Source organism: Pezoporus flaviventris, unplaced genomic scaffold (assembly GCF_033815535.1).
Source record: "Pezoporus flaviventris isolate CSIRO_AGI_PZ_B2104156 unplaced genomic scaffold, CSIRO_AGI_Pfla_v1 ptg000073l, whole genome shotgun sequence".
NCBI lineage: Eukaryota > Metazoa > Chordata > Aves > Psittaciformes > Psittacidae > Pezoporus > Pezoporus flaviventris.
The window spans coordinates 253,071-279,830 of NW_026892621.1; the positions used below are offsets into that span (position 1 = coordinate 253,071).

Below are 26,760 nucleotides of genomic sequence, written 5' to 3' on the forward strand. Positions count from 1 at the left end.
TGGCCGCTTCATATGCCTTTATAACTTTAGGCTCTTCAGCCTGAATCTCAGCTTTTAACTGGAATGTCTTACTTCCTCAAGCCTTGGCATAACTCCTGCCACAAGGAATTTGGACTTTTACACATAACTCTGTATCTATAGTTTCAAGATAAGATCACGTGAAACCACATATAATGAACTGTATGTAGTTTCTGTTGGCTACAGAACTCCCCAATAGCTTTTTAACCTTTCTTTTGCTATCATCATCTCTCTTTTGTCCTTGTTCTATTAACTGTTGTTATTTAATCACCTGTAGCTCAGTTTTAGTATTATTGTTTTCCTTATTTCCAGCACCTCAGAACTCCAATCGGTGTAATCCAGTGCATGATAGAGCCACACTGGCTGTGATTTCTTTGAAGATCCCAAGGTAAAATGAGAAAGCCAAATACATCTTATAATTGATTTAACCCATTCCCTTCCTCGGCAAAAGCAAGGTACCTTTTGGGAGCAAAAGCAAGGAAGTTGAACAGGGTGATGGTGGGCTGGGACACTGCAGAACCCATCAGTGGCTCTGCACTTTCAGTTCATGTATTTCATCATGCTCTGATGGGCTCTCTGTGGAAACATTAGCATGGACTTTGAGGAAGAAAAAGGTATTCCATTACTCTTTTTTTGTGAAAAAGCTATAAAGTTTCACAAAGAAATGCTATGATCAAAAAAGCAGTCGCTTCAAGGAAAGATCTTCTTTGACTGGTATCTCATTATAAGGACCAGGATTAAACTGGTTCCCCACGACCTTCTTCCCAAAGTTTTTTGAAGCTATCAGGAGGTGTTTGCTTGCTCTTGACAGTGATGTTAAACTAATGGGGCTGTCCTTCTCATTTCCTTCTCTGAAAGAAGAAAGCCAGACCTGCAAGTCCATTCTAATTCCTTAAAAACCAGCGACTCGGACGTGGCTCTCTGGCTCACAGCTTCCTACTGAAACCAAACCAAACCCACTTCACACAATGAGGATGAAATGTCAGACTCTCCTCAGGAGTTGAGTTCTCTCTGACTCTGCACAGGCCTGGGTGCCACAGCGCCATTTCACACAGCCATCCTCTTCCTTGGGTGCCCTGAGGGAGACCCTGTCGGGGGCCAGCGCTGCCTCCTGTGCCAGCTGTGGCCAGGTTTTATTCACTTAGCGCTGGACAGGGAGGGCCGCGGGTGCCACAGCCAGGAGACCGTCGCCCCTCCGCAGAGCCGCCGCTGAAAGAACAGGAATTAACGGGCGAGGCCGCGGCCACACACAGGTACCGGCCGCCCGCCATGATTGATCGGTCGAGCCACGCCCCCGGCATCGCCATTTTAACCGGTTCCCACCGCCCACCTGGCCTCCTCCTCGCCCTACGCCGAGCCCCGGGCCCGCCCGCTCCGCAGGTGAGACCCGGCCGGGGGGGTCTCTTCGGGCTGCGCAGCCCTGGTCTGCGCTGTGTCCGCGGGAGAGCTCCGGTGGCGGAGGGGCGGGGAGCCGGTCCGGCTCTGGGTGCCGGTGCCGTGGCGCTCGGAAACGGGTCTGTGGGGACGCCAGGGCTTGAATCGTGGGTTTTGTGTCAAAACGTTTTGCGGTCGGCGTTTTATGGAAGAGAAGACCTGGGGTTTTGTTATTGTCTTCTTAATTCTGCGAGTTGTGTGTACGGGCTGGTGTCGCGTTAAAAGGCAAGACAGTTTGGCAGAAAATAACCCCCTCGCGTTCCAGCTGGTTTTCAAACGTTAGCGGGGCTGGGTGCCGCTAGGCTTAGATTCTGAGTGATACCCGATTTACCGCTCTCAGTCCGGTCACGTTCGATATACTGAACAATCACGATTCTGGGTGCACTAATAGTGGACTGCACCTTCAGTCTCATCGTGCTCATGAACCAACACGGCCACACTGAAGGATTTGGTCGCGTTCAATGAGAAAACTCTTACAATTAGCTACTTAAACAGTGCCGTTTGTTAAAGCAACAGATACAGGTTCTTATGGATTGCTAGTGATAAATACACTGTGCAAAAGCATGTGCAAATAATAAGTTAGACAAACGCACAACAAAGTTCTGAATAACACAGCCTGGCTTTAAAATATAAAAGTAAAAGGTGGAAAGTAATCTCTGTTACATAGAGATTCCTGATTTTCCTGGGGAGCCACTTAGTACAGTGCAAGTCTTACTCAAAGGTGTCCCGTGGGGGGGGGGGAAGGGAAGCTCTACCCCGTTGACCTGTTCCAGGAGTCAAGGGTGATCTCTGATTGAATTTTCCTTGACTGGTCCACAGTAGTGTCTTCCACAATATTCCCTCTTTGTTGGTCCATTTTATACTATTTTTCACCTTCAGGGTGGAGCTTGAGTGACTGTAGGCATACATACCTTTATTATTATTGGTGTAAAGCTCTCTTGCTTTGCTTTTAAAGGTATATACCACAAAGAATTCAAAGAGCATGCTCAAAGAGGGGTGATCTCACTTTGGAGGCAAGTAGGATTAGAGATAAGAGGTGTGTTTTTGTATTGTAGTGTATTAAAATCACTGTAATGAAGCAAAGTTTGCACAAAGGACAGCAGTTTGTCAGAAGATGACAGGCTGTAGGCTCAGGGTAACAATTATGCAGCTTATCAGTTTCTAGTACCCTCTAGTTCCCATCTCTGCTGGTGTTAGGACGGAGTGTGGCCGCAGAATCTTCGCTCTGCTCCATTCTCTGTCCGTGTTGCCATGGGAACCACTGTGGAGTGCACATTCCTGGCATACCAGGTGTAGCTGCACCTTCCCCTTAAAGTCTCTTTTTCCTTTATGTGTGAACAGTGCTACATTTTAAATATGTTTGATTTCTAATTATTCTAAAGCTGGCTGTGCTGCTTGTCACATAGGAACGCCAGTAACATCAGTATAACTTATTAATGGTCTTTCTGCCCATTTGTTATGTTAACTTGTATTTTGAGAAAATATATAGTGGTGTTACAGACCCAGCTTTAAATATTCCATATGTAGAATTCATTTGTCTGGAAGATACTAAAACCCTTCATGAGTGATAAAGTGCTTTCTCTGGTGTGTCCCGGCCTACCATAAATCAGCACTGGCTTTGGGCCCATCATGGTGAGTTACATGTATTAACAGTCCTGGATCTAAGCGTATGTTCCCTGCCAAAAAAAAAGGTGTGTTTGTGTCATTTTCAGTGCAAATCAGTAGGAGGTGCAAATTCACTTTATGTTGCTTCACACTTTTGACTTTGGAATAGAAAATCTTAAATAAACACAGCTTCTTCAACACTGGGATGTTGACGATAAAAATGTATTCATATACTTATGTAAGGTATCTCTTGCCTTAAAATGGACTATGATTGTGAAGGTTTGTAGGACTGTATGAATCTGTCCATCCCTCCCTCCCTCCCTTGGGGTTAGAGTAGTGCTTAGTGTTAGATAATTTAAAGATGCATGAAGGTCTGTCTCTACTATTTGTGAAGTGGTCTTTTGCTTGTAACTATTTGAATCCTGGGCCTACATAAACACAAAATATTTAAATACTTGAATGAAACATTCTAGTTTAAAGCAACAAAATACACATAAGAAGTCATAGAGTGGAGATTTTTTTGCAGGGTCTTATGTATTTTGTGTGAATGGAAAGATCAGAGGGCTCTTTGGACTGGTGCCACTTTATTTTTGCTGCAGAAAACATTGTGAAACTAATGATTAGAGTTATCGAACCAATAAAGACCTTACAAGATAAATCCTGACAGGAATCTCTTTTTCCAAAGATAAATAGTTTTGTTGTCACTTAGCTTTAGAACCTACGTTTTTGGTTTGTCATTGACTGGCGCTTAAAGCTTGTATTTCCAGTTGGAGGATGTACTAAAGTACGTGGTTCAATAAGAAAATAAATTTGATCTGTGATTGAAAAATGAGTGAACTGCTACTTCATGGCATTCTATAAATATGTCATGTCTATTTATTTGACAAATATGCAAAATATTGAGGGCTTGGATTTCAAGATGCTGTTGACTTTTCTAAAATAGTCCCACTGGATTTTAAGCACGGTTGATTTTTAGAATTTCTGGAGGAGGAAAGATGAAAAATACTGCAACTATCAATTTTTGAGGCTGTTCTCTTTTGGTTTTAATTACAGGTTACTATAAAGACAGTAATACTTCATACATAATGAAAGCACTTCTTAATATTATCTTAGTACTTATATGACAAATGTCATTCACTTAATGCTTTTAGCAGCTACCAATCTTAAAAACAAAGGTAATTTGTAGTCTTCATTTGTAGTAACTTAATGGAAATTACAAAGTTACAAGTAAACAATATATAAGCAAATATGTATTGCAGTGTCACTTGCAATACTTCTTGTCTTTATGAAGGACAAACTGACAAAGTTTACAGTAATCAGCCTAGTATGAATGAATTGTCCCAACACAGTTTACAAACCTTGGGTCTAGCTTCCCTTTCACTAAAATGAGCCAGCTTGTTATGAACTAAAACGTTACAAGGGTCATCAGTTTCCTGAGTCTGTATAAAATATGTTTTGCAAATTAGTAAATAAATTAGCTTCCTGTATGTCAGTTTAAAAACCAACTACGTTGGTGACAAATATCAAGCCATTTTGTAAGAATGAACTTTAGCTGACAATTTGAGGACTCCTTGTGATGGTGTGAGGTTCATGGTCCTTCATTTGCACAGTTTTATATTTTTCTTCTATCATATACTTTCTAGATCTTACTTCTTCATACATATTCAACCTTTTCTGTGATCTGTTATGGAAATTGTAATTATTTGATCATCTTTACTGTCTTAAACATCATTCAAATGAGAACTTATCAGTTCAGACACCTGCTTCTTCCACTTAAAAAGAATTAACTAGTAGCAGAAGTTTTTTTGTGATGAAGGTGTGTGTCTTCACATTTATGTTCTTTATGCGCTCAGAGCCAACTGAGAACTATCTCCATACAATACAGTGGAGATACGTTAGTGATGTGAAGCCAGAGCTAACAAGCACTGCTGAGAGTCAAAGTGTATTAGCATAGTGTTGAACCCAAGTTAATATATCAAGGTGACTTCCACTCATGCACTGTATGCAGAGCTGTTTGCATCTTCCTTCAGAACCCTGTGTGATTTGCCATTGGTGGACTGGCTCCTATCAAAGCCAGGTATGCCTTATGAGAACACATTGAAGAAAAAGTATTACATGCTATGTCTTATGTGTTATTCTGACTACAGCAGTGTCTACGAATACTGTAGCTGTCCAGCTTGCTAAGTAGCTTTGCCTTTCAATCCTGAAGGATGGTATGGTAATGAAGTGACTTATACATGCTACACATTAAATATGTCAAAATATGTAGTATGATTACAGTCTCTGGAGACTCCTGACCAGAATATTAGTGCTAGTCTATGAAAGAGATGAGTTGCTCTTTTCAGTCTGGGAACTTTATGCTTTTAATGCAGTCACTCTTCCATCAGGATCCCTACATTTATTTAGCTTTAATATTTTTCCCTGAGATGTAATAAAGCATAACATAACTGCAGAATAGGTGAGGGTTGTATGAAATGCATGCTGTTTGGCAAGTCTGGAACTGATTTTTAAAGCAAAAGTGAAAGGGCTTTGCTCCAAGTAAAAGCAGCGTCTTCCTTTCTACCTCCTTCACTTAAAATTAATACATAAAACCTGGGGGATTGTGAAATCATTAGTTATAGAAGTACATCACTGACAGTTACAGCAATACTCATTGTAAGTATATGCTGTTGGAGGGTCTGTCTTCTGCCTCTCTTGCACTGCTGGTCCTTCACATTTAGTTCTGCCCAAGTGAATCAAAGCAGTAGGTCACTCTGAGATTAGCTCCATGGTGCCACTACTTCTAAGACATGAATCATGTAATTTTTCAGTAGTTGTGGCTTGTTTAAAGGCTGTAGATAATAGCAAAGATAAGGCTGCAGACAAAAAAATGAACAAACGGTGCTTTCCAGAATGATTGCTCTGTATGTAAAATGAATATACATATAAATAATGCATGCATTAGAAGTACATTCTTTAAAAGGCATTTCTAAACCATCTAGTTCATAATTTAGAATAGTTCAATATAGCTGTTGATGTAGTCATTCTTAAAAAAACAATTATGCTAATTGAACAAGTGGGAGATTTGTATGGAAACTTGTCTAAAATACAGAATCATGCAACCCGTGTTCGATGTGCAGCAGCAGCATGAAAGTAATAAGATCAACATACTAATTACATTTTCTGATAGGTCTGTTACAAATGCCATGGTTCCTAAATTTCCCTTTCCTTATAATCTAAAAGTTTAAACTGAACTGGTGTTTCAGGAAACAGCCCGGGGTAAATTTCTGATATCTGATTGGGTTTCCATTTTTATTTTATTTACAGGCAACTTTAAGACACTGCTGTCTGAGAAGCTTGAAATTGTTTTTTTTTTTGCCTGTGAAAACTGGAAAATGTTCAAAAATCAGTACCAGGTAAAATAAACAGGTTTTTATTACCCTTTTTCATTTAATCTCTGTGAGAACTCAGTTAAAGTTGGCTTAGTTGGGGGAAGTGGGGTGGGCAAAAAGTCCAGAAACAAAAATGTTTTGGAATTTTTCATTATTCAGTGTTTTTTCTAGCAATGTTATAAAATAGGAGGTAGCTGCTGATGCTGTCAGAGCTAGCATGGACACTAACTTGCTGTTACCCATGGCTTCTTGTCTGTCTGTACTCTCACTGGCCAGGCAAGGCGAACCATCTGCTCCCAAGCGGTCATGGGAGCAAGTCCAGCACTTCAGGTATAGTCAGAAAATGGGGGTTGGTTTATTCTTTTGGTCCAGCACAGGGTTGTAACAACACTCATTGCTTCATTTAATTCACAGATCTTATTGTCCTTTTTACTTTTCCTGGCCTTCCTTTTCACCATGCTTTGCTTCCCTTTCTCTACACCAGTGCCCTCCGAAGAGAGCAGCCCATGTGTAACTGCTCTTTCCCCCACTGGTCCCCGATGTTCTACTCCTATACCTGAAATTGGTATTTCCGGTGCTGTTACCTGGCTATCTGAGCTTTATATAGTATTTTTGGGTTCCATTGCCTTGGTGGTGTCAGCTTTGCAGGATTGTGCTCCCCAAAAGATGCTCCATACTCCCCTCTAGTTGATTGTGGAGTTTGACAGTTACTTGCTTAACTCCTCCTTGGCCACCCATTAGGTCCAGCCATCCTCCATGGCAATAAGGAACTTTTTCTCATGCCATGTCTGGTAGTTTTTTATGTCCTGTTCAGTAAGTTTAACCTCAACTGAGGGCCTACTCAAGGGCTGAGTATTAACAAAAGGTATTTGTAAATATGTTAGAAAAAGCCACTTATTTTTATTGATTCTAAAATTAAAAAACTTTTTATGAGTGCAGTTTCTGGAATGCCATTTTGAATCTCCTTAGAATTTGGTCTGGTCACTAGGGTTAGCCATGTGAGTGGAAGATGCCAGGTGTCGGTGAGCAGAGGAAAATGCCTGATTCATACATGGTGCAGAGTTGATGTTCTATGAAGGCATTTATTTTGCTGGCAAGACTGCTCACCCCTCTTGTTCATTCTGACTTGTGGGCGATTGTTTGGGCAGCTGAGCAGAAACAGTCAGGGAGTGCAGACAACTAAGAATGGGAAGAGAGCAGCAGAGCTGCAATGATTGATTAAGTCAAGCATGCTGCTGACAAAATGCTTAGCCAACTGTAGGCTGAGTACATCAGATGTCACCAAAAATGTGACATCAAATGGGAAAAAATATTGAAGCAAATAATTCCCTATGGAGACGTGATAAAGCTTATGTCCCCCAAGAGCCTGGGGTTAGGCTCTTTGATGTCTAATAGCACACATGCTCTGTGTAAGGAGTTGTCACCTGGCAGGGGCATTCATAATTTTTTTCCACTATTAATGATCTGATGTCTTGTGAAGACTGCAGCGAGTACAGCCCTATTTATGGTAATACTGGTAGGGTCAGATCTACCTTGCGGCCACTTAAGTTGGCCCAGTAAAGATGGTAAATTTTTGTGAGTTTCCCAGACTGGTCAAATCAGGCTGGAAACTGGTAACTGGTAGAGAAGTTACTGGGAAGTGTCTTTAACATACATGTGTAGACAGATTGTATAAAGCTTATTTCCATAGGAAATCAGACAAAACATTCAATCTGCAATAGCTTATTTTTTAGCAGTAAGTTTTAAAACTCCCCTCATTTGATGAATGGTAGAAATTAACCATATGCAAATATAAATTACTAATCTCAAAATATGAAAAATTACTGTAATTTTGCTTTTTGGAGAATGACATTCTAAAATAAAATGTAAAAACATTGCATGGTATTCCTTCAATTTTATGTTCCGCTCCTCCATTAAAGCCAAATATTGACTATTTTAATTGCTACATTGCAGTAGTCAAGAAGCTGTTATTAATGTTCTGCTGTCTGACTGATCAGTAATACTGTCTGTGGTAACAGCCTATATGGAGGGATTGTTGCTATGTACTCATCTTGACTATTGATGATTCAGTGCTGAACGTGTAGTTGGATGGTGTATCCTTAAACCATTTCATCATCATTTCCTAGGGTGGCCCATTTGTTGAAATATTCAGTGCTCAAGGCAAGAACCCAGAAGCAATATGGAAGATTTCTGGCAATTCATCAGCTATATGGAAAGTAAGTGTTTTTTTTTTAAAGAAACTTATGAAATGAGTATAAAACAAAAAAAGTGAATGAAAATTAATTTCGTATTTTAAATATTTAGGAAGTAATTTTGCTATTCTGCTACCTAATGGGTTGAGTTGGGCCCATTGGATCACGAGTCCTGTTTGTCAGCATTATTTGTTCATAAAACATGCAAGTAAAGGACATAATCCATAAAAATAGATTACCATGATATTTGAACTCCTGTCATACTTGCAGTGCCATCTGCCATTTGAGATGAAAAAATTCAGATTTGCATGATAGTGGTGTGGTTGATTGTGAGGAGAAGAATTCTATCATGATGCTTCTGTTTGGTTATTGTTTCTTTCTGTAGGAATATGATAAAGAAGTAAAAGGCTTTGTTTTTGTACTTGAAGGAAACAGTCAAGTCAACAAAATGCAGCTACCAAAGGAAACTAGACAAACATGTAAGTATCAAAGAATTTAATGTCTGTGATGTTGTTCTGATTATTAAATCAGTCTTGTATTGTAATATAAAACTTGCTCTATTCACAGTATCACAGTATCACAGTATCACAGTATGTTAGAGATTGGAAGGGACCTCGAAAGATCATCTAGTCCAATCCCCCTGCCGGAGCAGGAACACCTAGATAATGTTACACAGGAATGCGTCCAGGCGGGTTTTGAATGTCTCCAGGGAAGGAGACTCCACAACCTCCCTGGGCAGCCTGTTCCAGTGTTCCGTCACCCTCACTGAGAAGAAGTTTCTTCTCAAGTTTAAGTGGAACCTCTTGTGTTCCAGTTTGTACCCAAGGTATTCTCCCTTACTTAGGGCATAATTCAGTATTAGCAAAGTGTTTTTTCATTAACTTTTTAGATAGTCAGATACAAAGAAGTAAAAGATACAGAAATTAAAGTAATGGCTGTAGGGAAGATCCTTGTTGATACATGCTGTTCTGGTGCTGCTGGGTTCAGTTCTTGTCATGGTTTAAGCCCAGCCAGCAACTCAGAACCATGCAGCCACTCACTCCCCCTCTTCCTTCCCCTGCTCCCGAAGGGATGAGGAGAATAGGAAGAATGTAACTCCCAAGGGTTGAGATAAGAACAGTTCAGTAACTAAGGTATGACACAAAACCACTGCTGCTACCACCAATAATAAGGGAAATAACAAGGGAAGAGAACACCACCGCTCACCACCTTCCAACCGATACCCAGCCTGACCCAAGCAGCAATCTAACCCGGGTTACTACCCCCAGTTTATATGACATGCTGTGGTATGGAATACCTATTTGGCTAGTTTGGGTCAGGTGTCCTGTCTCTGCTTCCACCTGGCTTCCCCTCCTGCCTGGCAGAGCATGAGGCTCAATACGTCCTTGGTCAGAGTAAACATTACTGAGCAACAACCAAAAACATTGGTGTTGTCAGCCTTGTTCCCAGGCTGAAAGTCAAAACCACAGCACTGCATCAGCTATTAGGAAGGAGAAAAATGACTGCTACTGCTGAGCCCAGGACAGTATCCACTCCTTATTCCATACCATTCATGTCTTTCTCAGATTCCACATTTTTCAATACATACTCTTTGTCTCATATATATATACACACACACACATGCACACACACACAAAGAGATATCATTCCTTAGTGCATGGACCAATCCCTACAAAGCTACTGAGTTCTTCTAGTCCACGATGTTGGGCTCCACCTCTTGTAACAGTCTTTCAGAGCAGGAGAGACGGTGTGTAGTGTTGGATTGGTGCCCACTGATGACACTGCGTAACTCGTCTGGTCCCTGCTGAGCTCATCTGGTTTCATCATTCCTTGTTGGGATGATGGTTGGAGGGAAGTCAGGGCCAGTCACTGGTGATCTGAAGACATCTTAGTTGGTGGTCTATGAAAGTGTTATGTAGCAGGCAACAGCATGTAATTGAGTTCATTGGCTGTTTTCCCCTAAAATCACATCCCCTTGAGGTATGCATCGGACTTCCCCATCTTCCAGCATTACCCACCAAGTATATCCAGGTCCCTGAGCAAAAGCTATCCCACAAGTAGGTTTGCCTTTACCTGAAACAGGAATAACCCAGACTGTCTTCCCCAGCAAATTCTTTATGTGTACCACAGGAACTTTCTTCCCTTCTACAGTATGTAAAAATTCTGACTGGGCTGGGCCAGCCCTGCTGGCAGATCCTCTGGTGTTGACCAACCAGGTGGCTTTTGGTAAATGTGTATCCCAGTGTTTGAAAGTCCCACCACCCATTGCTCTCAGTGTAGTTTTTAACAGCCCATTGTACTGTTTGATTTTCTCGGAGGCTGGTGCATGGTAGGGGATGTGATGAACCCACTCAATGCCATGCTCTTTGGCCCAAGTGTCTGTAAGGTTATTCCGGAAATGAGTCCCATTGTCTGACTCAATTCTCTCTGGGGTGCCGTGTCGCCACAAAATCTGTTTCTCAAGGCCCAGGATAGTGTTCTGGGCAGTGGCGTGGGGCACAGTGTATGTTTCCAGCCACCCGGTGGTTGCTTCCACCGTGGTAAGCACATGGAGCTTACCTTGGCGGGTTAGTGGGAGCGTGATATAGTCAATCTGCCAGGCCTCCCCATATTTATACTTCAACCATCATCCACCATACCAAAGAGGCTTTAACCCCTTGGCTTGTTTAATTGCAGCACATGTTTCACACTCATGAATAACCTGGGCAATAGTGTCCATTGTGAAGTCCACCCCTCTATCACAAGCCAATTTGTATGTTGCATCTCTGCCCTGATGGCCTGAAGTGTCATGGGCCCAGCAGGCCAAAAATAACTTGCCTTTATGTTGCCAATCTAAGTCCATCTGAGCCACTTCAGTCTTAGCAGCTTTATCCACTTGTTAGTTGTTCTGGTGTTCCTCTGTGGCCCGACTCTTGGGTACATGGGCATCTACATGACGTACCTTCACCACCAGGTTCTGCACCCTGGCAGCAATATCTTGCCACAGTGCAGCAACCCAGATGAGTTTGCCTCTGCGTTGCCAGTTGCTCTGCTTCCGTTGCTGCAACCACCCCCACAGGGCATTTGCCACCATCCATAAGTCAGTGTAGAGAGAAAGTACTGGCCACTTTTCTTGTTCAGCAATGTCCAAGACCTGCTGGATGGCTTTCACCTCAGCAAACTGACTCAATTCACCCTCTCCTTCATAGGTTGACCACCCAAGGAAGAAAAAAAAAAAAAGTGTAATTGCTAACCATTTCTGTTATATACCCCCCAAAGTATTGAGGTGATGACCACACTGGGAATGCAAGCAAGATCAGTTTCACTATCAATGAGTCTATTGTATTGCAAGTCATTACCATAAAGTACCGCAAAATAAGAAGCTTAGCCCAGGCCCCCCAGCCAATAAACACTAAGACAGCAAATACCAGCTGTAAGTAAGGTACGATATACTGAAACTCTGAGATCAAGAGCAGCAACTTTGAGAGCCAATAATACAGCATTGTGATGAGTGACTATTAATCCAAAACAATGAATGCTTATCACAGACACGACTAGGCACACTCTGGTCAGATCTGTTATCTCAACCCTTTGTGACTCACGCTGAGTGCCAAAAAGAACTATTGTGGTTTAAGCCCAGCTGGTAACTCAGAACCATGCAGCCACTTGCTCAGTTGTTTGTTGTTGTTTAAGAACATATATGTTGTCACAAACATGGGCACAAGTTTGATATGACTATAATATAATTTTAATAGGAAAGTATTACTTAACTTTATAATGCATATGGGAAGTTTGGTGCTCTTGGAACACAAGAATTGTAAGTAAAAATAAAAAAGTTGCATTTTGTTTTCATGAGAATTCCAGCAAAGCCACAGATGGGACTTGTAAAACAACACTTGTGTTGCAGTTTGAATTGGTTTTCTTCAGGTTTTTGTCATGTTCATATGTTGCGTGAACCTTGGGAAGTAGCGTTGCAGGAGCATAGCTGTAGGGTACAGAATTGAAATGCTTGATGGTGAAATGGGCATCTGCACACACACAGCACATGGATTGATTTTTTTTTGTTTTTTTTTTTCCCCCCGTATTTCTAGTGGGACTGATCCAGAGATTTCTGACACTTCAGATTTTTGTGCCACTGGGACGAGACTTCTCCATTGAGTTACTGTAAGGTTCATAAAATGTCCTTGAATACTTAGTGCCTGTTTGTAGCTGTTAATTGTGGTAGCAGACTTTGCGTTAAAGCACAGGGACTTATCAAGTGAATAAGGAATTCAGCTAATGAGATTTGTTATTTCTTGGATGTTTTCAATACTGACATTCCTTTGAAGACAGAACAAACTGAAAATCATGAATGGGAACTTGGGTTATTGTCAGTCTTGGACAGCATTCTGTCCCCCTAGTGGCACCAGTTGTTAGTAACCAGCACAACTCAGTTTTGTAACCAGCAGAACTGAGATCTGAGTTAACAAAAGAAACACTAGGCCACTGGAAATCCTGTGGTGTTCATTATGATGTGAATAATCTGTTAAGTCAGGATGGTGTGCTATTTTATGTTGCTGGGTAGTTCTGTTATCTTCTGTGCCTTTGTGCAAGTAGAGTTATCTTGGAATGTTTTGTTACTTTAACAAATATGCTAGTGTGAATTGACTCAATTATAAAAATTCCTCATTGGATTTGTAACAATTCATGCAGGGTTTTAAGTCTCAGTGGTTTGTGAGTTAGTGGGCATTTATAACCTACGTCATGTTGGTAAAATCATACATTCCTGTGTGTCATGCTTAATTTTTGACATGAATTTAGAATCCGAACATTGATAAAATCTTTGAAGAATAAATTATTTACCACATATCGTCACCAGAGATACCCATTCTTTCAATACTGGTTAGGAGAGTCTGGCTCAGTCTTTACTCCCTCCCATCAGGGGTGTCCTGGGTTCAGCAGTAGCAGTCATTTTTCTCCTCCTTGGTAGCTGGTGTAGTGCAGTGTTTTGACTTTCAGCTCAGGAACAGAGCTGATAGCGATGTTTTGGTTTGGCCAAGGACTTTGTGAGCCTCATGCTCTGCCAGGGAGGAGGGGAAGCCGGGAGGAAGCAGAGACTGGACACCTGACCCAAACTAACCAAAGAGGTATTCCATACCACAGCACGTCATGCCCAGGATGTAACTGGGAGTTAGCTGGAAGGGCTGGGAGACTGCAGGGTTGGAGGAGGTATCGGTCGGTGCTTGGTCGGGCTGAGGGGGGCGAGTGATCGGTCGGCTGGTGCTGAGGTGTTGTATTCTCTTCCCTTGTTATTTCCTTTATCATTATTATCATTGGTGGTAGCAGTAGTGATTTGTGTTATACCTTAGTTACTAAACTGTTCTTATCTCAACCCGTGGGAGTTGCATTCTTTTCGATTCTCCTCTCCGTCCCTCCGGGAGCAGGGGGAGGGCAAGAAAGGGGGGGAAGCGAGCAAACGAGTTACCTGACTGGGTTTAAACCACAACAAGGGGTTTATACGCATTAGTGAAATCCCCTTGAACCTCCTCAAGGCTAAACTGAACCTCCCTGTTCAGCTCCCTGAACCTCTCCTAAGTCAGATGTTCTAGTCTCTTAATCTTCATTATCCTGCACTGGACTTGCACCAGTATGCCTATGTCTCTTCTGTCTTGGAGCTGAGTACTGGACCCAGTGCTCCTCCTGTGGTCTTATCAGAGCTGAGTAGCGAGGAAGGGTTGCTGCTCTGGGTTTGCTGGCAATGCTTTCCCATGTGCAACACAGGGTGCTCTTGACCTTCTATGCTGGAGATGTGCTTTGCTGACTCAACTTGTTCTCCACCAGTGACCAGGACCCTGAAGTCATTTTGTACAAAGCTGCTTTCCAGGCAATCCACCCTCAGGCTGTTCTGGCACATGGGATTGTTCCTTCCCACATATAGGGTTTAGTCTGTAATTTAAAGGTACTGACTTTGTATTTTAAACCTAATTTAGTTTCGGGATTTTTTTTTCTTTTTGAAATTCATCCTAATTAAGGCAGGTGCTTGTTTTTTTGTTTAATGTATATTTTGCAAGGCAGAAGAATTTTAGAAATCTTGGGAGTAATCAAACACAGTTGGAAGGCATTGTTTTGAAAAACTGGCATTTTCCTAACTCTTTGGAACGACATCTCAGAATTAGCATACCCTGAAACCACAGCTGTAGCTCCTTTTTACTCTGTGAGGAGTGATGGTTTTGATCATACATAGATGCTTAGTGGGTTTATAACACAGAGGTGCTCTTGATTTATTGAATAAACAGGAACTCTGTGGAGTTTCAAGCTCTGGAACATACCTGATAAAGTTTAAGAAGTTTTCTGTGAAAGTTTAGCTAGTTATGTATATACCAATCTGCAGGGGGAAGGGACTTAAAATGTTTATGTTCCTGAAGTAGTTGTTGATAAAAAAATTTATTGCAGGGCTTGTGAACAGTGCTGCAGAATATAGATAGTTGTACTGTATTTCCTTTTTTCCATCGGTTGCTTCTGTAAATACAAGTTTATTACTTTCCAGTTTTTGATAACCAGCACATACTGGATTTTACATGCATAGGTCATTTATTTATAGGCACCATAACAGCTTGAATTTGTGAACTACATGCTATCATAGTCATAGTTTTTGCTTTGCTGACAGAGATATGATAAATTATTCATATTAATCTGAAGACCCTGCATGTTTTCAGATACAGAACAATAAAGTTAATTTTGCAAAACTTAGACCAACTTTTTAAAATCAGAAGTAGGACAGAGCTGCTAATTCTGTCGTACTTCTGACAGTGTTTGAAGATTTTAGATAGCGACTGAAGGTAAACTTTGTTGAACAGATGTAGCTGGAGGAATTATTTGAAATTCTGATGTTTACTAGTATAAGGCTCCTTGAATTCTTTGTGAAGCAGGCGTGAAATACAGAAACATTCTTAAAAGTATTAGGTTATGTTAAATGCCATAACATGCAAAGGCGATTAACATAGATGTTAAAGTAAGCATTTGTTAATAACTCTTTCAGTCAGCGCTTTCATTAGAGTGCTAACAGAGCATGGGTGGTAATTCAGGAAACAGATATCCAAAAAGACATATATCCCACTCTAAGAATTTGTAAACATGACAAATCAGCTGACCATTGCTATTTCTTTGGTTTCCAGTCTTAAACTGGAGATGGTGATGATACTATCTAATGTTTCTGAAGCACATACTACTTACGGAGACAATAGCACTAGAGTTGCTAATTACATTAATATACTAGCATACTAATAATTAAGCATTTGCAGAATATTTTGTCTGGATTTTGACGAGCATACAAGGAGATTTCCATTAATAACAAATTGTGTGGGAGTTGCCCTTTGGTTAATGACATCAATGAAATACCTGCTTTCATGTTTGGTAAACTTCCAGTTTAAGTCATTTATAAAGAGACAGATACTTCCATTTTAAGAACAAGTGAGCCTGATAAATGAAGCATCCCTTTAGCAGTCCAGTGTCATGTTTTCTAAGTTTGTTTTAAGCATTGAATTGAACATTAGCAAATGGTGAACAGAAGCAAAGTGAATAGGTAATCTGAGAAGACGAGTTTGTCTGTACTCTTGGGTAGCTGTCACCATTTTCTTGCAATCTGAGTATAGATACCTTTGTGAGGAGAATAGTCTATCAAAGTTGAAGATATGAAATAAAATTGAAAATTGAATTGGAAGGTAATTTTGCTTTCAAATGGTTTGCAAATGTAGATGTTAAGTGTGAAATGAATGCGGTTAATGACTGTAGCAGGGAGAGTTATGCACCTGCTGATCACAGGAATGTTATTATAAATGAGGTTGATTTTCCTGTTGACTACCTTATTTTTCTCAACATGGTCTCATTACTTTTCTAGCACATCTGACCCTTAGATATAAATACTCAAGCACAGACATAATAAAAATGCTTTAACTTTTATATAGGTTTTTTTTTTAGTACACCTTTGAAAATCAAGACATGTGCTGCAGATGTTTCTTGACTTTGTAGGTTTAGCATAGGTTGTGCTTTTTGATAACAGGAAAAAGTTGAGTTTCACCACAAGTATTCTTGTATCGTTTTACAAGTGAGAGTTCAAATGTTCTAATTTCTGTTGTCTGTATTATTTAAGAAGAGTTTCATCAACCCCTTGGTTTCTTTTCCAAGAAGCAATGTAACTGAAGTCTGAAAGTTACACCAACTCTTCTTCCAGGACGTAAATGATTTTACAGAATTTTAAGACCATCTTTTTCCAATTTTGCCAGTTATTCAGATGTTCCACCTACTTTTTCATGTACTGTATAAATATCTTTATTGTTTTAAATGTAATTATTAACATAAATCTTAAATCTCTTTAGGTTTGATTGTAACTATATATCTAAGGTTTGATGCTTCTTTACAGCACACATACTATCACAAGAACAATCTTATTTTACATTTGCATAACAGAGTCAGATATAAGTGTTTGTATTTTAATCTAAATAGAAGTGCACAGTGCTGCACTGCACTTTGGAATGTAACTGAGCTGTACATTTACTAATGGCCTTTTTATTGCTGAGGTACCTAATATTTTTCAGGAGAGAGAAAAAACTATTAATATAAATAATAAAATACAAACGTACTGAACTAATATTATAAAGTGAATTTAAGTTTTTATTACCAGTTGTTTGGAGATATGCATGACTTCAGTCTAGTCACCTACCTCTCTGTTGTAGCATCATCTAAAGCAACCTTCTACATTGAGAATTACAGAGCTTGAGATTCAGCAGGAATAGTATTTGTGCTTCAGCACTCAGGTTATTGCAACTGTGTGGTTCCTAAGGACAGTTGCTTAGCTCCACACATAGCAAGGAGACTTAGGGATTTCAAGCAACCACTACTTCAGTTCTTTAGAGTTCTTTATTACCTTAATCTCCTATCAAGGTTTAGACAGAGTGGAGATTTCTGATAACTACATCCGTAGATTTTCCATCAAAGGGCATATGAGAAGCAAAGTGATGAATGGAACTAAGTCTTGAAAAGTAGGATTAAGTCCACCATGTAAGACACTTTGAGGTCTTCTGATGAAATAACTTTTCAAGGGCTTGATGTTATTATTCATACATCCATAAATATGTGCAGATGACTCAGAAATCTGCTATGTCAAATGACAGCAGTGGTGAGGATGTAATGTTCTTCCCCTGGCACGCCAGTGAAATTTTTGCCTTCGAAGTGCATGTGACTAGACTAACTGCTAGTCTTGCAAGGTGAAGCAGCTAGTAGACTCCTCCACCGTGTTTTTATTTGCCCACCCATGTTATGAAGATTAATAGGTTAAACATTGGATGGTCTCCAGGGGAGAGGAAAGAATCAAGAAGTTCTGGAAGGCTTAGGGCTTTGTTTGATATGCATAATGATCTTAATGAGTGTGGGGAAACAAGAAGGTGCTGCTGTATCTTTATTACGTGTGCTGGTAGAACTTTTTTGATCTTTACATACTTGCAGTGTATTTTGTACTGCTCTTGGCTGAACTCTCAGATTGCCAGAATAGCTCAAGTATGTAACTTGCTCTGGAGTTAATGCCCTCCTAAACTGACCTAAGGAAACCTAAGAAGATTTTAGGGTGTTTGCAGAGTTTGGGTGGCAACATTTCATTAGCTAAGCTACAAATAGTTGAAAAAGTGTCTTCAGTGATAAAAAAATCTACAGGGCTTTCTCACAATTTCAAAGTAAACCCCAGCATTTAAATATAATGATTATGTCTAAAAACACTAACTAGTGACAGAAAGTTTATTGTAATAATGTGTCATCTTCTCAAAGGGGCTGGTAATTAGAGAGGAGTACCCATCTGTTAGAAATAGTCTTGTTCAAAAATAATAGGTAAATTAATCATTACTTCCCCATACAGATTGCAGCCTCTAAAGTAATGTCTGTTCTCTGGTATAATAAAGTAGAACTGCTGGGGGATATCAAGGTTGTGCTGCTGTTGTGGTTTAACCCCAGTAGGCAGCTAAGCCACGCATAGCAGTGCTCTCACTGTCCGTTCCACTTCTTGTACTCCCAGCCTCCTTGCTGGCAGGGCAGTATAAGAAGCAGAGAAGGCCTCGATGGTGTGTAAGCTCTGCTCAGCAACAATGAAAACATCTCTATGCTACCAACACACTTTTCAATGCAAATCTAAAACACAGGTCTGTATAAGTTACTTTGAAGAAATTTCCCTCTATGCCAGCTGAAATCAGTACATCTGTTCACAAGAGTTGAATGAAACAGGACAGAAAAATGAGCCTCTTTATTGATTTAAAGGAAACCTAATCTTTGTGATCATGGCTGTGGTCTGAATCTGTTAGAAATGTCCTTGGTGGTGTTGTCAGATGACCTGAAGAGTGAGCAATAAACTTCAGGGATATAATTTACATTTGAAGATTGTGTGCTCAGAAAGTAATTCAGACAATGTCTTGTGTCTCTGTCTTTAAGCTGACAAGAGTCTATATGAAATGACGGAGATATTTTTAGGAAAGGAAAGCAAATAATGTTTTTCTAGTTAGTGTGTGACAGTTTGTCCCAAGATAACGCAAGCTTAAGGGGCAGAAACGAGCATGATTATTAAAGGCTACTCGGTTCTCGATTCATACAAATTGATTTCTTTTGTAATCTGAAGGGCTGTGGAAAGCTAGTAAAGGGTGTAGATTGTTGAAATAAAATTAGCATGTAAAGTGGTTTTCTATGTGCAGGAATATAGCCACCAATTTTGAATTGGAGAAAGAAATCTTACTACTCATCTTGTAAAAGCAGTAATTCTCAAATTCTGTATTTGCCATCACTGACACAAAGGTTCTGTGTATGAATAGATGTGTTTATGATAAAAAGATATCTTAGCCAAAGATATTGGATTGAATTGAATTGAATTGAATTGACAAACATCTGTTCCATTCTCTCCTGCTTTTTCTTTTATAGGATAACTGATTTAGGAAGTATTAAAAGAAGATTGTATTTATCAGCAGTCCACAAGGAGTTGTCTATGACCCCTTTTGCATGCAAAAATTCCACTGTTTACAATGAAACGCAGAATAGTAAGTAACTTGGGAATATTTCTTGGACTGGGGTTGAGCACAGGCTTTTCACCAGAAACATTTTATGGAAGTTTATAGATCTGTTGAAATTACTGTTTGGTTTATAATTCAGTTCCTGCTCATTCAAGGCAGATGTGTATGTCCTTTCTGCTGGGTAGTATCAGAACCACTTAATACTGCAACTTTTCTACTCTTCTACATCTGGAGTTCATTCCCATTTTGCAAGATTAATGTTGCTTGTGATGTATTTATTCCTTACTTCCGCTGTCTATTTAGCCTCTGTAATTTCTCTATGTCCCTGATAATTCTTCATTATAGTGCTCCTTTTTGTCTGTACTTTACCATGTAGTGAGCTTTTATTATACTCACTGGAGCTGCAGGTAAACTATAGCTGATGGCTACTTTCCTGTGCTTCAGATTCTTCCAGATTTTGGCACATATAAAGCAATGTGTATGACAAACTAATAAAAACAAGCTCACAGCCATCGTCATCTCCCTGTTCTACTCTTCCACACCCAGCCACAACATAATAGCTGTCAGAATACAAAACCTGATGGTTACCACATAACCTTGTAAAGACTCAAGTCTCAAATACTGATTTAGAAAATAACATGGAGATGAGTATACTTAGAGTTCAAATATTTTACAATGTAAGTGTGCACCAAGAAAACTAGATAGCATCTGGTATACTAAGCAGATCTGGATTTAAGGCTAAGCATGAGAGAATATCTTACAAAAAAACTCTGAAGTTATGACTTCTTTTATAGTAGTTTTGGTGGAGGCAGCTGTGATAATTTGGTTGATTTTTTTTTTTTTTTTCTGGTAGGATTTTTTTTATGAATGAATACATATCAGATCATACCCCTGAAATTCAAGATCCACTACAATTAAATAATTTTTTCTTCCATATTATTTCATTTAGTTGGCCTTGGTGCCAGACTAGCACAGATGTCTCAGGATTAAAGTATGCATTAATGTCCACCACATTAAAGTCAATCAGAATATGAACTTCAGGTTTGTATTTTAATTTAGATAATAACATTAATGAGAGATCCATCTAAATGCTCTGATCAGTTCTAATGACAAAATATTTTAATAACCTTAATGCTTGACCAACCTTGAAGACTAGGTCTTTATTTCTTAGTATGTCTGAATACGTATCTGTCTCTTTTACATGGTTATCTGCCTTTTTATTGTTGCTTTTACTTAAAAGAAGTATGCTGCTTTCAGTGATTAGATAGATAGTGTACACAAGAAGTAGTTTGAAGATATTATGATACACTGATATACATAATATACATTTTCCTGATATTTTTCAGTGTGGAAGGGGTGCAAGCTTTGGAGAGGTCTTTTTTGTTTTATGAATCTCAGAAACAAATCTTCAAAGACTCTCAAACTCTAGCCTCTGGAGTACTTAAGCTGTAGTAACTTTAACTTATGAAGTAATGCTGAGTAACAAATTCTTTTCTGTGGAAAACCCTTAATGAGTATACTTTCTTACAAGTTAGCTGCAAAACATATTGTAGATGTGCTAGTTGGGCTGGCAGTCGCTAGGTTGTATATACTGATTTGTATAAGTAATAGCTGTACGTGCAAATATAGCAATATATTTTCTATTATCAAAATGTGCACTGTTAATTGCAACTTGTGAAAATCTAATACTTAACAGAGATGTTGTTTATAGAGAACTCTACACTAAAACTCTTCTGCAATGATTAGTGTTTGGGTTTTATTAAAGAGTATTGTTTCTCTTCTAGTGGTGCAATATGTGTATTGACTTGGTAGGATTCACCAGTGAAATATTCAGAGGAGCTGCCTTCCAGTCTTTGGATGGAATTAGTATTTCAGCTAGCTGTAAACTGAGAAAGATCTTCACTTTAAAATCCAAGCCTCAAGACGCAGCTGAGAAAGGTGGTGTGTTACAATTACTATGTAGTCTTAATCATAACTGTTCGTATTAAAATCAAAAGCTTCTTAGTCATCAGATTGGCAGTTTGAAAGATTACATGATTTCATGAAAACTGAAGTGGTAGCACAGCATATAGAATCTGCTAGTGTTGGGCTTTAGGCAACTAGTTAAATGTATGTGTACTCCTCTGTTTTAAACGTTGACTTCCTTAGAAGTATTTTGTTAAAGAAATTCTGGCAAGATTTATCAAGTAGGGAGCTTGTTTTAATGAGGGTACATTAAGCTGATAGAAATCTGGTTTTGGCCAAGAGAAGAGTGTCTGAAAGTAAAAAGAAAAACTTAGCAGCATTTGCTGTTTGCTTTCTTAGTTTTGGACATAAGCAGCTGATGAAAGATTGCTTCCTTAAATAATCCAAGGCAAAACTGTAACAAAACAGTATTACAAGAAACAGAACTATGGAACTATCATAAATGCCTCTCTGAGATTTTTTAGTCCCTATATCCTAACATGTCCTTTTGTTCATTGGAACCATAATATTGGTGGTGAACTGAAAAATGAGATATTATATTTGTAATAGAGCAGGATATTGGTCAAAGTTTGACCAGTCTCCAGACTAGCAGCATAATCCTAGATTTCTGTTTTCCAGGGGAGAGTTTCATTCGGCGCTGACAGTTGCAGTAATAGAGGAGGAAATGAAAAAGCACAGCTGGCACTTTCTTGTTTTTAGAGGAGCCCCAGGTATGGCTCAACTTCAATTTCGCTCAAATTTTCATTTTGTGGCTTTGATAGAGTACACCTGAAAAAAGGCTTCTGGCTTCTGAAGGATAGATAGTTAGCAGTATTCTAAGTATAACAAAAAGTATCTTCCACTTGGAACACCTAAATAAAGGAGAGTATGTGATCATTGTGATTTCTCCTCTTTGTTGGTGAGGTTGGAAAAGAAAAATTACTTCAAAAAATGGCTGCAAAGAGAATCTGGTAAATTCTCAGCAGAAATTGCAGTTAGAGACCTCACTGGCTTTCATTTAATTTAATTCTGTTGGTGCATAGTTTTCTCTCTTCCATTCTAAACAGTTTTTGAAATGTGCGTAAATGTTCTAAATGAGTTCCAGAATTGCATAATGTACTTAATGAGTAGGCAGCTTTAATGAACTGTATGCATGGTAAAATAACTGCAGTTTTAATTGCTGGATTATCAATTCTATGATTATTGCACAGCTGGTGAGCATTAGTGTTTTCTGTATGCTTATTTTCTTATCTAGGCAAGTCATAGAATTGTTGGAAAAGACTTTTCAGGTCAAGTCCAGCTGTTAACCCAGCACTGCCAAGTCCACCCCTAAACTATGTCCCTCAGTGCCACAGATACATGTCTTTTAAATACCTGCAGGGGTAGTGAAACCACCGCTTCCCTGGGCAGCCTGTTTCAATGCTTGACAAACCTTTCAGTGACCAGTTTTTTCCTGATATGCTGTCTAAACCTCCCTTGGAACAACTTGAAGCCATTTCCTCTTGTTCTGACACTTCTTACTTGGGAGAAGAGACCAACCCCCACTTCGCTGCAACCTCCTTTCAGGTAGTTGTACAGGGTGAGAAGGTCTCCCCTGGGCCTTCTCTTTTCTAGACTAAACCCACACTGTCATTTAGAAACTTACATACTGTTCCAGGTTTGTAGGATTCCCATGTACGAAGACTGGACACCAAACACAGTGTAGACAATCAAATGCTCCGGTCTATTTATTGAGTTATTAGTGCAAAGCAAATATATATATATATATATATATATGTATATATATATAAATGCAAAGCAGGTTACATACATACCAACCCCTGGTTGCTGAGCAGGAGAAGGAGGTGGAACATGTTGCCTGGTCAGAGTGGTGGTAGGCAGCGAGTCATCAGGGCGTCCCCCAAATCAAGATGCGCATCTGGTCTTTTCACCTGTCCATCCCTGCACCGGTCCTTATATCCCACCTCAGGCTGTAGTGGAAAATTACCAGTTGCAACCTCAGCGCACATGTGGCCAGGATGCGAACAGATGTTTACTGGTATAAGACTCCCTTTTACTAGCAGCAGTGTTAACTCGCCTGTTTTCAAGGTCATGTTCCCACAACCCATGCCAATCAGTACTTTTCTATTTTTGTGTGTTTCATCACGGACCATTATCTGTTGTCACTGACACATGCCACCCTGTGGTCCGTGGTTGGAACACACCAATATTTTTCCATCCATACTACAGTTTTATATAATATACTGTCTATAAGGGCATGGGTTAGCCCTAAAAGACAAGGAGCACAACGTAAAATACATAAAACCCCAATACCTATTACCACTAATAATATAACAGCTTTTCACAGCCAGTCCCATCCCCGTGTCCATCCCTGGAAGGGGTTCCACCTGGTGTTTTCTGCTAGCTGGCTAGTGAGGGTCTTTAACTTTTGTATTTGTGCATGTATTGAACTGGAGTAGTCACTTAAATTCTTGCAAAATAACCCATCAAAGTCTTCACACCCATGCTTACATACTAAAATCAAAGATCAGTTGCTGCTGTATTTTATTTTGCACAATCAAGGCAGTGAGCACTTTGGCTTTGGTTCTTCGCAAATTGGTAACAAATCTCCATATGATATGGAGGAAAAGCAAAGCAAAACAGTGATGTCCAGGCTCCAAAACAAGATTTCACCAATGCATTGGCCAGATACACTGGGAGTCTTGGGAACCTGGAGATAGATGTTGTTACTTCCAAAGACACAGTCCTTGGCTTTCTTTATCCCTTTTTCTGCTTAAGGAATCTTAAATCACGCAAGAGCAGCTTCTTGACATTAGCTTTTGAGAATAGAAGATTCAAATATGATAGTTATTTATTATATTATTATTACTTATAATAGTTAATTATGCTAACGATGAAACCTGCTTTAGATGACCCTGCTTGAGCAGGGGATTTAGACTAGATCATCTCTTGTGCCAACCACTGGCTAGTTGGCCTGCCCATCCCTCCTGGATGGCCCTCTTATAACAGAGGAGGCCATCCCTCACATCAAGTTCTGGCGTGGCATGTATCCCCACTGCTCAACACGTGCTGGGTTGTAGCCAGCAGTGGAGCTAAAGGTTATTCTTGGTGGCAAATGCAGAGGCAACCCAGTCTTGTCCTTGATTATGGTAGGAGGTATTTGGCCAACCTCAGTCCTTGCACCTTGTCAATGAAGGGTTCCACCTGCCTCATCCAGTAACAGGTCGCTACTATGGCAAAACATACACAGATTTACGTTAGCAGCATAACTACCACAGGGTGCACCAGTGTGATGAAGATGCTGGTGGCAGTGGGGGACCAGACAATTTCCCACCAGTGGGGTTCTCCCACCCTCTAAACAGTACCATCGTATTACAATCCTTCTGGCTTCTGCCTTAGCATTTTCTAGCAGCTGCAGTAAATTTGCATACTCTGACATCTCTTTTACAAGTGACAAATCCATATGGTACAAGGAGTAGTTTCTTATTAGCAACTGGCTAGTAAATACAGGTGATTTATACACAAAATCAAAGCCTCTAATCATAGCTACGTTGCAAGCACACATATTCAAGTCATTACTTTTCAGTTGCGCCCAAGTGATGTTTTGCAAATCATCCCTTTTTCTCTTCCTCTGTCTCATTCTGCTCAGGGTCTTCAAGGTCAGCTCCTGCAGCTGAGGCATTGGGTTCTTCAACTTGTCTGTCCAGCTCATGGTATGGCTTGACAGACTTTGCAGGCGGCCACCACGGACCTGTAGGTAGGAGGACACAAACATACCTCTCCCCCAAGTTATCAGTTCCACTGGCCCTTTCCATTTCTGTGGGCCCAAAGGATCACAATACCACAGTCGTCTTTAAGCCATGAGGATTTACACCCATGGCAAATGAGAATTGAGCTGTTGACTGACAGTCAGGGCAAGACCTGACAAAATCTGCTTTGCTTGAGAAGAAAACAGGTTAAACTGTCTCCTTAAAGCAGAAGCATTCTGATGGAAAAAAAAGGAATGTGAAGCAGCTGCAGAAGTAAACTCTGCAGTGTTAACAGTCAGGGAGTCAGCTATGTCATTACCCACACTTAAAGGGCTAGGCAGGTTGGAATGTGACCTAATATGACCAATAAAACAGAATAATTAATGCAGCAGCCAATACAGAAGCCCTACGAACCTCTGCTCTGACATCCTGACACGTCCCAACAAACTCAGCAGTGTCTGTAAATTTTCCTCTGGCTGGGGCTAGCACAGCCCCACAGTCCTCACCAGCACCCTCATATACTAGCCAAAATAAAAGTGTATGAGCAGCCCTGTGGCCATCAATCTGCCTTTTTATAACATTGTCCAGTAGGTCTTTAAAAGAAACATAAGGTTCCTGAGACCACCCAGCTAACACCCATGAAAGTAGTCTCCCCCCTGATCCAAGCGCTCGCCTCCAGGCCTGAACAGCCACACGGCGGCCTGCTGGAACACCAGAGGGTTTAGATCTGAGCTATGAAGCCAAACAGAAACCACATAAATCACAGTGACTGTCTTCAGTCACTATAAATTCCGTTCTATATACAATCACTCCTCAGGCTGTTTCCCAGCCCAACCTTGCACCCATGCACACAAACACTCTCTGGCCTGCTCAAGACTCAGGTGCACTATCAGCAGTTCTTCTTTAATTATCTGCATAGCAGGACACAGGATGGCTAGTGGTTTTTTCTATCTCCTCCTTTCCTACTTTTCCCTTATTGTGAACCGCTTTGTCCAAGCCCAGCCCTAGTAGATCCCCTAATTTGCTTAACTTTTCAAACACCTGTTCAGTGGGGTTTCCTTGTTCTGATAGTAGGATGGGTATAAGATATCCCTTCCATGCTGGTGGACATAGCTCTAAAAGTGTGTTCCATGTTCTGGGAATTAAGGGCTGTTGCATATAAAGCTTGGGCGATCCCACTAAGATGGCTAGTTTCATGCCCTCTGCTTTAAGTAATTGGCAGGCTAGCCACAGAGTGGTCCAACCCCTTGGGTTTCACCATGGACCATTATCTTTTGTTACTGATACACATCTGTCTTAAAAGTGAAAACTGCAACAAAATTTTCAAATTGGTGTAATCTATTAAATAGTTATAACCGTATGAACTGAAACATGTGGAACCTAACAAATAACTTAAGTCGAATTTAATTCTCTTGTGTCATCTGAGTGAAGTTCATGTGTTTGATTCTAG

At 40.1% G+C, this 26,760-nt stretch overlaps 1 protein-coding gene across 1 annotated transcript in view; it reads left to right on the forward strand.

The window, feature by feature from the left end:
- The first annotated feature begins 1,333 nt into the window (after window positions 1-1,333).
- CFAP20DC (CFAP20 domain containing) overlaps window positions 1,334-26,760 on the forward strand; it is a 64,881-nt gene continuing 39,454 nt past the window's right edge. Inside the window, 8 exon segments of the mRNA XM_061472839.1 lie at window positions 1,334-1,398; window positions 6,364-6,452; window positions 8,555-8,644; window positions 9,006-9,099; window positions 12,691-12,763; window positions 19,529-19,601; window positions 19,603-19,644; window positions 21,402-21,558. Coding sequence (XP_061328823.1) covers window positions 6,432-6,452; window positions 8,555-8,644; window positions 9,006-9,099; window positions 12,691-12,763; window positions 19,529-19,601; window positions 19,603-19,644; window positions 21,402-21,558 — 550 coding nt within the window. The 5' untranslated portion in view covers window positions 1,334-1,398; window positions 6,364-6,431.